Raw genomic sequence first — 15,082 nt, forward strand, 5'->3', positions numbered from 1 at the left:
GCAAGTCCCAACAACAGTTATGTAAAACTCCCAAGACTGGAGTTAAGGTTACTGACCTACATATGATTTTAACAAGCAGATGATGGGTGACTACAGTAGCCCCGTACACGCAATTAACCCTTAAATGGGAAATCTGCATTTGCTACATCCATTCTTGGACTTATAAATTAATATGTACCCATTGATTCTTGAATAATATAACGTATTAGCGCCTCGTGGGCTTAGTTCAACTGTTGTACCCCATTTTTATATCATGGATGGTCAGTCCTTGCATCCTTTGCTCTGTCTATTCATTTGAGAGTGGTTACAGCCCCATCCCTCAGCTTTTTACCAAAACGGGTTGGTAACACACTCTGTTTCAACTGCTGATTGCCCTTTTAAAAGTTGAGGTTACCAAAGACATTGAATCAATAACGTTAAAAAAGCACACAAAAAAATGAGTTATTTACAGCAATGCTCCTCCGCCATCACATTCTTTCATCAAAAAAAGGAAGACGTTACACGTACATGGAATGCTAGCAGTGTTAGAAGAGGGTGCAAAAAAAATGGGGAATGTCTCAGTGTACTGCCAAATCCTGAGCCATGTTGTGCTTGGAGAGAAGCGTGAGAGGGACCAGATATTTAGTGAACAAAGATGCCAGAGGAAGGAGAGATGGCCTGGTCCCTCTGGCTCCACACAGTGCAGGCCTCTGTCTAGGGGATGGGGAAATCCTGGTGATATTTTGGGTGTGATATCACACCCACACCACCAAATTGACCCCATGGACTTGTATGTTTGTGTTAAAAAAATTTTTTTTTAAAAGGCTCCCCTGTCATCCAGCCCAGATGTGATGTCGCCTCCTCGTTCAGGCATGGTGATTACAGAGGGCTGATGGGTCTGCAGGGTGGGAGGGGTAGACATACTGGGTCTTTCTATATCACCTCCCTGTTGTTCCGAATTGCACAGCAGAGGACCATACTGAAGATCATACCAATGACCTGAGGAGAGAACAGAAAAAAACATCTATATTAGTAGGCTATACGCTAGTAATACAGTTTTTTGCAGTATAATGTGTAACATTTTGTAAATAATCATATGTAACATAATGTAATTTGTGCCTGAGTGTCAGTAACATCCTTACCATTACTCCTGCTACACCAATCCCCACATATCCGATAATGTAGAGCTTTTCATTGAAAAAGTCCATTATTGCATTCAGACAGTCCTGGAAACATATAGATATAACATATAGATAACATATAGATATAACATATAGATAACATATAGATATAGGATAATGTCACTTACAATACCTTTATTCACTATTTCTTACAAAATAATAAGAGCACATTAAGGGTATATTAACCCTATGCTTTAAGCACAGTTAACGGCACTACTGTACTATAACTAGCTTATAAAACTAAAAAAATATATTTTGAAAATTGACAAACACAACTGTAGGTCTTAGTAATGGCGCTCAGTAGGGGACAAGCAGTAGGCCTATGGTAAAACAGTTTTTGTTTTCAACATAGAGGATTCATCTTTGTATCTGCCATTATAGCGTGACAGCATGGGAAGGGTTCCTTTTCTGTCCCCAGGAAATGCGGTGTCTTTTCTGTCCCAAGGAAATATCACTTCTTATTTAGTGTAAAATGTGGATTCCAAAAGGCTTTAAATATAAGGTCAGGTGTCCTTTACTTTAAATACACAAAAATATGGATCTTGAAAGGGAATTTAATCATTTGAAATACTTTAATTCAATGGATGTAGGCGTTTTTGCCATGTCCCCGGTTGTTATTCATCAACTTTCACGAGAAATATAAGCCATAAAAATAAATTAAAAAATCCTTCATTATTTTATAGTTTTAGTTAAATTCTCTCTTGTCAATAATGTTTTTTTTTCATGATTATTGTATTTATTATTATTTTATTTAAGCTGTTCTTTGTGTTCCTGATACCACTTTCTATCCTGTTAATTTGTTGAAATTCTCAGTTTAAGAAAACAACCTCTTCCTACAATGACACCACATTCAGAAAGTGTCATAATTTCTTTGGTGGTAAAACAATGGTGAAAAGCTAAATAAATATAAACACTCTTTTATCAATTTTTCCATGTTTCATCTTGTTAGTCTGTATGTCCCACTCATACATTTCCACCCTATTAGGCTACATTTTTGAGAACATTTACCAAATTTCTAACTGTTAAAACACTATGTTTGATAGAGAAATTAAAGTCCTGTTCAAGTGATCAGCAGGTAGCCTAGTGGTTAGAGTGTTGGGCCAGTAACCAAAAGGTTGCTGGATTGAATCCCCTAGCTAACAAGCTAAAAATCTGTCATTCTGCCCCTGAACAAGGCAGTTAACCCACTGTTCCCCAGGCACTGAAGGCGTGGATGTCGATTAAGGCAGCCACCACCACCTCTCTGATTCAGAGGTTGGGTTAAATGCGGAAGACACATTTCAGTTGAAGGCAGTCAGTTGTACAATTGACTAGGTATCCCCCTTTCCATTATGCTTGCTCACTGACAGAGCTTTGGCTAATTTAGGCTCCAAATGTATGCACCTAACAGGTTGGAAAATGCACCAAAATAAAAATGAAGTGCTTGAGCTTGACCAATATGTTTTTCTGAAAGTCAAACATGTCCCTTTTCTGATAGAATAATTTTAAAAAGTCCCCTAAAGTTATGAGGTCCAAAAGCCACTGCATAGTATGAATGAACCCGGCAGCGCCATTGAGGCAACCTCCATTTTGATGTAGTCAGTTTTCTTCACGATTGGCTGATCCCTCCTGATGACCCGGTTGGACACGACTCCAACAGGGTCACCGGGAGGGATTAGCCAATGAAGTCCCACCCAGTTGACTAAATGAAAATTGTGGAAGCCCTCAATGTCGTTGCCCATGCTAATATGGCCTTATGGCCACTAGAGGCCTCTATCCGGGTTGTACCTTTGTGTCTTCATCAGCATCAGGACACAAAAGCGAAGGCATGGGGACACCACAGCAATTCAGCTACGGCAACAACAAAAAAAACATAGGATATCAAAAATAAACATTGTATATCCAAACATAAAAATGGACAACATTGACAGTGTGACATGATCATGTACATATGAGAGCAAAAAATAAAATGAAGTTTAACTCACAACGTCGTGGTAAATTTCAGCTACAGCAGTGCGGTTGGAATTTTCAGAACTCTCTAAAATAGATTCACTATAGAATTGTTGAACGTCTTCGATGATCTAAAACATAGATTAAGGGTGAATCAGTAATTCAAATAAGTAAGAGATCGAGATTGCGGTACAAACAAGCGGTTGTCTTTAATTCCCATTTAATTAAATATCGGAACATTGATTAAAGTGGATATACCTTGTCTTTGCTCATGAATCCAAACACACCTGCAGCAACCTCTGCACCAAAGATTACAAGAAGGCAGGCAAAGAACTGCAAAACAGAGAAGGCAGTGTTATATTCATTCACAGAGTATCCTGTACATTTGGCCAGGAGATTTCCCGGGTCAGGACATATGGTCAGCTTAAACTCAGGGCCTACCGTATGCTAATACAGTCACTAGTGAAAGTCTACACACCCCTAGCATAATCTTCACATTTCGTTGCCTTAAAATTAAATATAAAAACATATATATTTTTTTAAACTGATCTCCACAACCGACTCCACATTTTCAAAGTGAATTCAAAATTAAAGCCTTGTGGTGGCAGCATCATGTTATCCGCAGGAACTGGGGAGTGTCAGGGTCAATAGAAATATCAAAGGAGCAAAGCCCAGGTAAAAGTTACAGGAAAACCCACCTAAGTCTTCTGAAAACCTAACTCTGGATAAAGTTTTATTTTTCAGCAGAACAATTACACAAATGTGAATGCCAAAGACACACCAGACTGGCTTTCCAATAGGTGTTGATTGTTCTTGAGTGGTCTGGTCTCAGTTCTGACTCAAATTTGCTTAAAAATCCAAGACGAGGTTTGAATATTGCTGTCCTTCAATGATTCCCTACCAAATGTACTGATCTTGAGCAATTTTGACAAAAACAATGGATATACTGTATGTTCCTCTAAGAGTTGTGCAACGTTGGTAGAATCATTCAAAATAATTCACAGCTGTGATGGCTGCCAAAGGTGCTTCCACCAAGTATTACCTCTGGGGTGTGAAGACATTTCCATTTCTTAAATGTTCTATAGTTGTCATTCACTTTAAAAAAAAAAAAAAAAAAAAAAAAAAAGGTGAGTTGGTTGTGTAGATCGGTAGGATAAAAAAAAAATGGTAATACCTTTTTAGATTTAATTTTAAGGCAACAACAAAAAAATGTGATGACTATGCAAGGCATGTGTGGACTTTCACTCGGCACTGTGTAAGAGAAGTCTTGACTTCACTCAAGATGTTTTGGCGCGCCGTTAAAATTCCATTCCACTTAACAGTGAACTTCAAAATGCATACTATGTAATTACAAATCGTGATGATGGCACAACAGGTGGAACAGGTTATGATCTAACATGTACAGTACATGAATGACCTTAGGCTAAAGACACAACCTGAGGCTAGACACCTAAGGTAAAACTCCCACCATTTACCCACCGACGCAAGGAGACACTGTGACTCCTTCACAGCTCCACAGCAACCGAAGAATCCCACCAGCATCATGACCCCGCCTGCACCAATCAGGATGTACACGGCTGAGGAGAGTAGAAAAAGAGAGAGAGAAAGAGAGAAAGAGAGAGAGAGAGAGAAAGAGAGAGAAAGACAGAGAGAAAGACAGAGAGAAAGACAGAGAGAAAGACAGAGAGAGCGAGAGAGAGCAGTGAATCAACAGAGGGTGGCAGCATTAGGCAAGAGTGTTGCACATGGATTCTACCATGCAGCAACACAATCTAACTACAAAGTAAAGTGTTGGAGTATCCCGTATGTAATACTATCTTCATGCTGACTTTCTGAACTGTAAGTTCAAATGAGTCACAGAGGGAAAAGTGGTGAAAAGTCTTTCCCACTTCAAAGTGCTCATTGCACATGATTCAAAGTTATTCTCGGTTGATTTTAATATATTTTGCATACCCTGGATAGCAATGTGTTGCTAAGGTAATCCAATGCTCCACTTTGCTGAATTTGCAGCAGTATATGTCTCTGTAATCTGTCTCATCAACACAACGCTCATATATTCAGAGGCCTGTGGATGTCCTCGTTAGCTGCTCTACCCCTGCCTGAGCAACAGTAACCCTCTCAACACAAGGAGCAGGAGGAGAGACCATCATCGCAGGGCAGGCCTAACAAAGACTCTGCTGGGGTAGCATCTGCTCTGAGACTAGTGTCACAGTCACCACAGCACTGCGGCTGGGATGGTGTCATCTCATCTCCCCGGTGATGCTCCCCCATGACCCCTCAGCCCAGCCTTCACTACCAGCCCTTCCCTGAGACAGTGAAACAGTGCGACACTTAGACAATGATACGGTAGAGTAATGGTACACCTGGGAAGTCCCCATGCTCAGTGTTTGGCTTAATCGACGACACAGGCAGGAACTGCTACGGCTGCCTAATTAAACCACATGGGGGCCCGTGGTGCGCCGAGGTTGTTTTCGTTGTTTAAGAACAATAGACAAGAGGTGAAGCGAAGCGGTCCGCTGTGGCTGCAATCTGGCTGGGGGAGGAAACTGGAAAGAAGAGGGCTGGCTAAGCTCATAGCTGATCTCCTGCTTAGCGATGGAAAACATCATGATACAAGACAGGCGCCTTGCTTTACACAAGCAAAGCCGGCGCTGTTGATAAGAGAGCCCTCCAATCCAAACACATGTACAGCTCCTTTTCAGTGTCTGCAATATCTAAGCATTTGCATTTCTGTGCTGCCCCAACATTGGTGGAGGTTATCAATGGGCAATGCAAATCTTTGAGCGTTTAGTGTGCAAATCGACTCATACTGTAAGTACACTGCTCCCCATAGGCTTGCCTCAGCTTACACAGAGGCACAGAGGTGACGGAATGGAAAGTGAATCATCCGTAGGGAATGCTGCCTCCTTGTCCCTCTCTGATATCCCTATCTAATTAGTCTTGTCTTCAGTACAACTGCAAAAAGGTAACCTTTCCCTCACATATTGTTCTTATGCTGCCCAATATAATATTTATCTTGTATCCAAGGCTCCCTTGGACTATGACAAAACATGATCAATCTTAGTGCTATGTTTTTGCCCAGACATTTGTAACGTCTCCACATTAAATGTGAACTCAAATGGATCTGAATACGAGGTTATGCATGTATTGTTGGCTACAACAAATACAGAAAGCCTTATTGGATACGGTTTTGAGTTTGGTTTATGATTCCTGTTGCTGCTGTTCTATTGCTACCATTTCATTACTAATCAAAGCTGTCATCTGATGCTTTATGTGCTTTGCTTTTTACTGTGAGCTGGTCGTACACTTACTATCTGCATACTGCTTGCTTTTCTGCAGAAAAGTCTAGTAGTCAAGTTATATGTAACACGATTCCCAAGCCTTGTTTTATATAGCACATCTGTTCAGGACAGGTGATTGTTATACATTGCCTAGACATGACCAAACTCAGAAGTCCCTATGTTGGGGGTAGCTCTCTTTGTACCACATGGTTTGGATGCCCAGGCAAGAGTTGGTATGGCATTTGCATCGAAAGCCAAAATGAACTTATAGTGTTATCATAGCCAGCTACATTGCATACATCATCCCATCAGTGATGACACACCAACCCAAAAGGCTTGGGCATGTACCCAGCTCTTCTTTCACTGCATTTAACTAGGATTTAATAGAAAAGCTGGCATCAGATGTCAGTATCACAATGTGCAATGAATTATGCAATTTTTGACGACATCATGACTCTCTGGCTGATGGGAGTGGCGGTCGCTAGGAGACAGTCGCCTCAGAGGCCACCCAATGAGATACAGCACCCTGAGGGCAGCAGCCAACTGGGTGAAGGCATGGTGAAGAGTTGGTAAAGTGAGTCACCATTTTAGGTTACGCTCTAAATGGGAGTAACAAGAATAGGCTGCATTCTACTCATGTCCATGTAGGAGACCAATTGAGAGAGAGGATATTATACGGAACACCAATACTTAATACTGAACGTTGAGAGGTCACTTGAAACACAAGACAGAGTCTTTGAATACATACAGTATACAATGGCTAATTGTAACGCCCTGGCCATAGAGAGGGGTTTTTGTTCTTTATTTTGGTTAGGCCAGGGTGTTACATTGGGTGGGCGTTCTATGTTAATTTTTCTATGTTTTTGTATTTCTTTGTTTTGGGCCGTGTGTGGCTCCCAATCAGGCACAGCTGTAGTTCGTTGTTGCTGATTGGGAGTCACACATAAGGAGCCTGTTTTTCCTTTGGGTTTTGTGGGGGGATTGTTTTCTGTTTAGTGTCTTGCACCTGACAGTACTGTTTGGCTGTCGGTTTTCTTGTTTTGTTATATAGTGTTCGTTCGTATATTAACACTCAAGATGAACACTAACTCCGCTGCACCTTGGTCTACTCTCTCTTCAGACAGCTGTTACACTAATATAGATTGTGACATGACATGGGGCAATGTGTGAATAATATGTTATTTCAAGTGTAGTTTGCATTTAACCGGACGCTCAGGAAAATGCACTTTCTCTTCAACAAGCTTTTGTGGGGAATATGTGTCTGTTTTTGCAGAAATCAACCTATTATTATGTCCTACAAGGGTATGACCGCAAGCGATTTAGTGTGACTTTAATTTTAGAATAATCCATAAAACAAATGCAATGTTCCTGTCATAGCGTATATGTTCCATTGGGGTAGAAACAAGAACAGGTTAGATTGCTGGGAAATGCTCCAACAAACAAAGATACCCACCCATTAAATACTGTACTTCAAACGTATTCCTACCTAAGTAAACGTTGTAGGTAGCTGGGTCATGTTCAGTACAAGGATATGTGCAAAACATTTTTGAAACTAGAGGAAATGTAGCACTTTGCTATGGCTACGTTGTGCCATACTGACCATGGTAACTAAGTACAGTACAATAATTCCAATAGAACCAGTGGGGAAGGTGTTCAGCCGGTCTAGCGTCCTGGTCTGACTGTGGACTCACCTATGAAGAAGGTCTCGGGGGCTCCCTCTCCATTCAGGAGCTGGTCTGTCTTTGGGTCAAACATCAGCCATAACCCCACTGCCAACACCAACGAGCCACACAGCTGGGGAGCAGAAAAGATAAAGCATGAACATACATGAAACAAATAAATCCTCAACATTCAGGGAATATTCACTGAATAACAACGCAACACAGTAATCAATTAACACATTTTGCACACTATTGTTTAGTTTACACAAATGTGTATTTTGTCATCATAAACCAGGGACCTTTTTTAAAGCATCATGTTGCATACTATAGATGTGAGATACTGTACAGACCGACTAGTGTCTGAACGTTGTCTAATCTTGACCTGACCTTGAGAACAGATCAGGACACCGCACAGCATTGGTCCCCATGTGAGCTTAAATAGAATAACCCATTGATTGAAACCCAGTAACAGAAGGTGGTGTCACCCATGACTCCATGTGACTTTGTCACATGTACCATCTGGCCTTTTGTAGAGGCCTGGGCAGATACTGTTCAGTAAAATGTTTTACTCTGAAAACAACAATGACTGTCAAAAAGACTGTTTCAATGAACATTCAGTATCAAATAATTGACTTCACAACTAACTAGCCCTTGTGTCCGAGGTGTCCTAGTGTCGATGTCGGCGCCACTGCTGAAATCTAATTAGCATAATAAAATCATCCCCATTAAAATCTGTCAGTTTATGTTAGAGATATCAGGTTTTTTGCATGGGCTGCGTCTCAATCCACCGCTTCCGCCAATGGCGGCCTTCCGCATCTGCAGTGGAAGGTGGCCAAGCTACAGTGGTGTTTGTCAGACCATGAGAGATCCTGAAACTCTGTCTGTAGCAATCCGAACGAACTAGTATGACCACTATATGGAAAGATGAGACTCTCACGAGGTTGTTCTCTGTTACGCTCTACAACCCCCACAAGCAGCACAGGACCGCCGATCTGCCAACTTCTGTCTGTAGCATCCAAACAGTTTGGGCTACACACTAATATGACCCCTCTTTGTTTTGCTCTATGACACCCACAAGCCTCACAAGAATCTTCTGAAGATAGCTCGGTACCAGCTAAAATAATGTATGGAAGTTGCAATTATTGAAAATAGTTTAGTGCCAAAAAAAGGAGTTAAAAATGGGTCAAAATATGTGAATAATTTCCTGATCTCTCAGAAATAGGACAGACACTTTAAAAACAAACTTCCTTTTGATTTATTTTTTGACTATCTGTTTTTCCATGTACAGTTGAAGTCGGAAGTTTACATACACTTAAGTTGGAGTCATTAAAACTCGTTTTTCAACCACTCCACAAATTTCTTGTTAACTATAGTTTTGGCAAGTCGGTTAGGACATCTACTTTGTGCATGACGCAAGTAATTTTTCCAACAATTGTTTACAGACAGATTATTTCACTTATAATTCACTGTATCACAATTCCAGTGGGTTAGACGTTTACATACACTAAGTTGACTGTGCCTTTAAACAGCTTGGAAAATTAAAGAAATTGATGTCATGGCTTTAGAAGCTTCTGATAGGCTAAGTGACATAATTTGAGTCAATTGGAGGTGTACCTGTGGATGTATTTCAAGGTCTACCTTCAAACTCAGTGCCTCTTTGCTTGACATCATGGGAAAATCAAAAGAAATCAGCCAAGAACTCAGTATTTTTTTTAGACCTCCACAAGTCTGGTTCATCCTTGGGAGCAATTTCCAAATGCCTGAAGGTACCACGTTCATCTGTACAAACAATAGTACGCAAGTATAAACACCATGAGACCATGCAGCCGTCATACCACTCAGGAAGGAGAAGCGTTCTGTCTCCTAGAGATGAACGTACTTTGGTGCAAAAAGTGCTAATCAATCCCAGAACAACAGCAAAGGACCTTGTGAAGATGCTGGAGGAAACAGGTACAAAAGTATCTATATCCACAGTAAAACGAGTCCTATATCGACATAACCTGAAAGGCCGCTCAGCAAGGAAGAAGCAACTGCTCCAAAACCGTCATAAAAAAGCCAGACTCCAATTTGCAACTGCACATGGGGACAAAGATCGTACTTTTTGGAGAAATGTCCTCTGGTCTGATGAAACAAAAATAGAAATGTTTGGCCATAATGACCATCGTTATGTTTGGAGGGAAAAGGGGGAGGCTTGCAAGCCGAAGAACACCATCCCAACCGTGAAGTACGGGGGTGGCAGCATCATGTTGTGGGGTGCTTTGCTGCAGGAGGAACTGGTGCACTTCACAAAATAGATGGCATCATGAGGGAGGAAAATTGTGTGGATATATTGAAGCAGCATCTCAAAACATCAGTCAGAAATTTAAAGCTTGGTCGCAAATGGGTCTTCCAAATGGACAATGACCCCAAGCATACTTCCAAAGTTGTGGCAAAATGGCTTAGGGACAACAAAGTAAAGGTATTGGAGTGGCCATCACAAAGCCCTGACGTCAATCATATAGAGAATTTGTGGGCAGGACTGAAGAAGTGTGTGCGAGCAAGGAGGCCTACAAACCTGACTCAGTTACACCAGCTCTGTCAGGAGGAGTGGGCCAAAATTCGCCCAACTTATTGTGGGAAGCTCGTGGAAGGCTACCCGAAACGTTTGACCCAAGTTAAACAATTTAAAGGCAATGCTACCAAATACTAATTGAGTGTATGTAAACTTCTGACCCACTGGGAATGTAATGAAAGAAATAAAAGCTGAAATAAATCCTTTTCTCTACTATTATTCTGACATTTCACATTCTTAAAATAAAGTGGTGATCCTAACTGACCTAATACAGGGAAGTTTTACTTGGATTAAATGTCAGGAATTGTGAAAAACTGAGTTTAAATGTATTTGGCTAAGGTCTATGTAAACTTCCGACTTCAACTGTATGAATCTGGTATTCAATGTGTTTCTATGGGCTAATAGAAGTAAGGCCAAATTCAATGTTTCATCAATACACTTTTTTTTAGAATTAAAGGGGTCTTAAAATTCCAAATAAAATGAGTAAATGATCTGTGATATAACCATCTTCAGACAATTCCATATGTTAGATTACTACCATGTAGCAGGGCAGCCAGAGTAGACACTGCCTTAAGGTCAGTGTTGCATTTGAACCCCCTAATGATAATGGCAAGGATAGGCAGAGAGTAAGCTGATCCTAGACCTGTGCCTACAGCTAAAACTCAGAGCAGGACAGCCCATGGTGTCTCAGCCACAGGCTGTGCCAGCCTCACAGGCCTACAGCCTACAGATGGGTGACGTAACACACACTTGCATTGGCTGCCCGTTGGCACTGTACGCCAAACTGACGCTGTACGCTTTCTCCTGTCCACTATGACCCGCCCTCTTTGGCTCGTCTCACAACGCCACTGCTTTTTGTCTCAACTGGGCACAAAGGGCTCCTGTCTGACAAAGTGACATCACTCTTCCCAGTACAAAGAAAGTCACATCACAGTGCCAACTTGTATGAGGGAGGGGGATAGGAAATATGGTTGGCCATCGTAGCTACAGTATGTTGGAAATGTACCAACAAACTGCAGTTCTGCAAGAACTTCAGTAGGCTTATGCTATATGTATACACTGTAAAATATTTCCTGTAAAATTTACAGTAACTTCCTGGCAGCGATTGGCCAAAATGTGTACTGTAATATAACTTACAGTACCAAGTCAGTTACAGTAATCTCATTTACAGTATAAATTACAACATATTACTGTTATTACCAAGTGACATATTACCCAGTAGTCTTTACAAGTTTTAATATGTACATTTTGGTCATTTAGCGGGCGCTCTTGTCCCTTAGCAACTTACATTTGGTGCATTCAACCAAGGTTGATAAAAAAAAAACACATAGGCCTATCATAGTCATAGCAAGTTAAACGTTTCTGTAACAGTTACTGAAAATGTTGCTGTAGTTGAGGATTCACTGGTCTTCAAAATAATTATAATTCCAAGATATCTTATAATCTCTGGATAGTGTCAATACATTACTGAGATATTGACAAGAACTTGATGCCAGCTTGCTGTAAGTTACTATAATGCCAAAGTAACAAAACACACTACAATACTGTAAAAGTGACTAATAAACTGTAAGAACGTAATTTATTCACAGTATTTTACAAGGGATTGGAGCAAGCAGGTTGGCTGCTAGGCATTTGTAAAGTTCAGCATATTAATGAATACTATGTGTTTTTAATCACTTACAATTTTAGAGGCCTAAACAAAGGCTTCCAAACTGGCTGTGATTACAGGGCAAAACAGATCAAATGGACGTGGTTAAATATTCTACCATTCAAAGTTTAAGACCTGCTGCTACTCTGATCTGTCCCCTATATACATGTAACTGTTAGGGAACCACTACAACATATCAGTTAAAAAGCATTCTTACTAACTGGTGCAACAAATATAGCCTCTTACAAGACACACCTCAAAATATGTTAATGAGTCAGAAACATCAATACTATGCACTCACTAGTAGTGATGTTACGTGTAATACTGGAGCTCTGAACACACCTACAGCGCAGTTCGCTAAATGGTACGCAGCATCATCTGGATATGTGTGCAACAAAAGTTCAATATTCACCTTCTGCTACCATTTCTGTCAAGCTGTCTACACATATAATTTGATGCATGTTCGATAAACCCAACGTATGCACCACACAGAATGCCCAGCAACTGCCTCTGCAACGCAATGCTGCAAGGCACACATAGCGTTCCATTGGTAATGAAATGTACTTCTGGTGTACCAAAATGCAAAAACACTGCTGGTGTGATCGAGGCGTAACTTCAAAGCAGTGTTCAGATGTGTGTATCACTTTATCAGAAGTACGTCATCAGCTTCGTTTGATCACGTGCTTTTTCAAACCGTGTGTTGCAAAACGCAAGATCCCAACGATTTTACTGTGGTTCCAGTGCTTTCTTCGATTAAGCGGCTTTCAAACACCAACCTTTACTGGATAACGTACTTAAAGATATATAGTTAGGATTTTGTACATGTCATTTCACCTGAATGGTAGATTACAAGGTTGAGTAGGGAACATTCAGGGACATTAGGGTATGAGGTTGAATCCTGTTTAAAGCACATTAGTTTGAAAATAATTGTATGTGAAACCAAACATTCTGCACTGTTGTTCAAATATTATTTTTATTTAGTATAAGCTTCTGTGTTAAGCATCCTAAATAATGCCATATATTCCGTTTTTGAAAAATAGTCAATTTGAAGGCAAAAAAGGGAAGCATGAAGTAAGATGCAATCCAACTGATTGTAGGCTATTAAAGCCAACAACTTACCGCTGTGCCACAGAGTTTTTATACAATTTCAACAGTAAAATGTTTTGTAAAATGTGCATTCTACAGTGTCTTAGTGTTGAAATCACAGAAAAGTATTATAGTGTGCTGTAAAACACATTTGCCGTATTTTGCTGTGCATTCTACAGTGTTTTACTGTTGAAATTAGAGACATTTACAGTGTAAATCCCAACAGTCTAGAGCAAACTAATAGATGTCGTAATAGTGCAATTACATAAACCATTTCATTAGCATTTAAATAACATTTTATGTGGAGGTCCATTCACACTTTGAGTTGACACTAAACATGAAGTTCAGTCAGTCCTGTGAAGAGCTGTGACCTCAGAATCTCAGGTACAAATGTAATAAACAAATCAAATTAAAATGTATTAGTCACATGTACCGAATACAACAGGTGAAATGCTTACTTACAAGCCCTTAACCATCAATGCAGTTCAAGAAATTGGGTTAAGTAAATATTTACCAAATAAACTTCAAGTAAAAAATACAATAAAAAGTAACACAATAAAATAACAATAACGATGCTATATAAAGGTGGTAGAAGTTAGTCGATGTGTGGCACCACCTAGTATATAGGGTCCTGGATGGCAGGAAACTTGGCTCCATTGATGTACTGGGCCGTACGCTTTACCTTCTGTAGCGCCTTAAGGTCGGATGCCGAGCAGTTGCAACAGGATTTGAACATTTAGTCCATTAGTACAGTTGCTTGGTCAGTGGTAAGACTATAAACTGGACAAAAGTAGGCTACATGAGAAGTGGAATACTGTTATAACCAAGTGTTAGAGCGGGTTTTCAGTGAATGTATGTAAATCATGAAGCTCATGCGCAAATTCTCAACAACAAAAGAGTGATCAAACTAAGATCCTTCAACTACATCTGGAAGGAGGTGAGTCGTGGTTAAAGGAGTTACCATGAGAACATGTATTTGAAGAAATACTGCTGTAAACATTTAATATAACGTGTGCGTGCGAGAGAGGGCGCACACGCGCGCTTTCTATCTCAACCATCAAATAAGAGAATAGGATTATATTTGGTAACAACATGCTTCCATGAAAATGAGTTACGTTGATAAAAATCCGACAACAACAGAGGACATGTACTTTCCCTCCGGACCGGCAGAAGAATATAAATGAATCAGCTACAGCAGCGTGAGAGATGGATTTGCTGCAAAAAGCATCTGCAATTTATGAGGAATCACTATAAATCACAATAAATTCTGCACACATGCAACCATGTTTATGATCGAATAAATGTATCGGTAGTAGGATCAACACTTACCCAGAATATGAAGTTGAAAACAAAAAGAAGATATTTCACGCATTTCATCCCACCTTGCACTTTACTCATGATTCCAGAGATTCTGTAAATCCGTCTCTAATACGACCAATAAAATAATGAAAATACAGCGATACTTTGTTCTACATGCGTCTTTGACATCAACAATAGTCTACAAACGCGCTGCAATCTCAAAATGACAACATTGGAGAAGCTTTACGCGCGTTGTTGGACCGCCCATTTCCGTCATTGGTTTAAGAGTGGTACAAATGAATCAGATGGCAAAAATGCTGTGCCCTCATTAAATAAGCCAATATCAATATTTTGGGATTTTAAACTTCCACTTAATTTGATTGTATCTGTTTCTTGTAACAAGCCTATTTTATTCTAGGCTGAAACACTTTATCGAAGGACTACATTTATAAGTGTATGTTTTCTAC

The 15,082-nt window shown here is 40.1% G+C and overlaps 1 protein-coding gene across 1 annotated transcript; it reads right to left on the reverse strand.

The window, feature by feature from the left end:
* Nucleotides 1–444: 444 nt before the first annotated feature.
* On the reverse strand, nucleotides 445–14,881 carry tspan2a (tetraspanin 2a). The gene is made up of 8 exons (XM_029694892.1): nucleotides 14,646–14,881; nucleotides 8,062–8,164; nucleotides 4,569–4,666; nucleotides 3,348–3,422; nucleotides 3,125–3,220; nucleotides 2,928–2,990; nucleotides 1,122–1,205; nucleotides 445–978 (listed from the first exon to the last, which is right to left on the reverse strand). The coding sequence occupies exons 1-8, from the start codon at nucleotides 14,712–14,714 to the stop codon at nucleotides 913–915; spliced, it is 654 nt and encodes a 217-aa protein (XP_029550752.1). The 5' UTR covers nucleotides 14,715–14,881; the 3' UTR covers nucleotides 445–912.
* Between the last annotated feature and the right edge of the window lie 201 nt (nucleotides 14,882–15,082).

The sequence above is a fragment of the Salmo trutta genome, chromosome 16 (assembly GCF_901001165.1).
Source record: "Salmo trutta chromosome 16, fSalTru1.1, whole genome shotgun sequence".
In the NCBI taxonomy this organism is placed as follows: domain Eukaryota; kingdom Metazoa; phylum Chordata; class Actinopteri; order Salmoniformes; family Salmonidae; genus Salmo; species Salmo trutta.

Excerpts from the sequence above, each read along its gene's own strand:
- tspan2a (XM_029694892.1), bottom strand. The coding sequence starts at position 14,714 with ATGAGTAAAGTGCAAGGTGGGATGAAATGCGTGAAATATCTTCTTTTT. Across the intron at positions 8,165-14,645 it reads TTTTCAACTTCATATTCTGG|CTGTGTGGCTCGTTGGTGTT; the intron begins GTAAGTGTTGAT and ends TCTGCTCCCCAG. Across the intron at positions 3,423-4,568 it reads CACAGTGTCTCCTTGCGTCG|TTCTTTGCCTGCCTTCTTGT; the intron begins GTGGGTAAATGG and ends TCTGTTTTGCAG.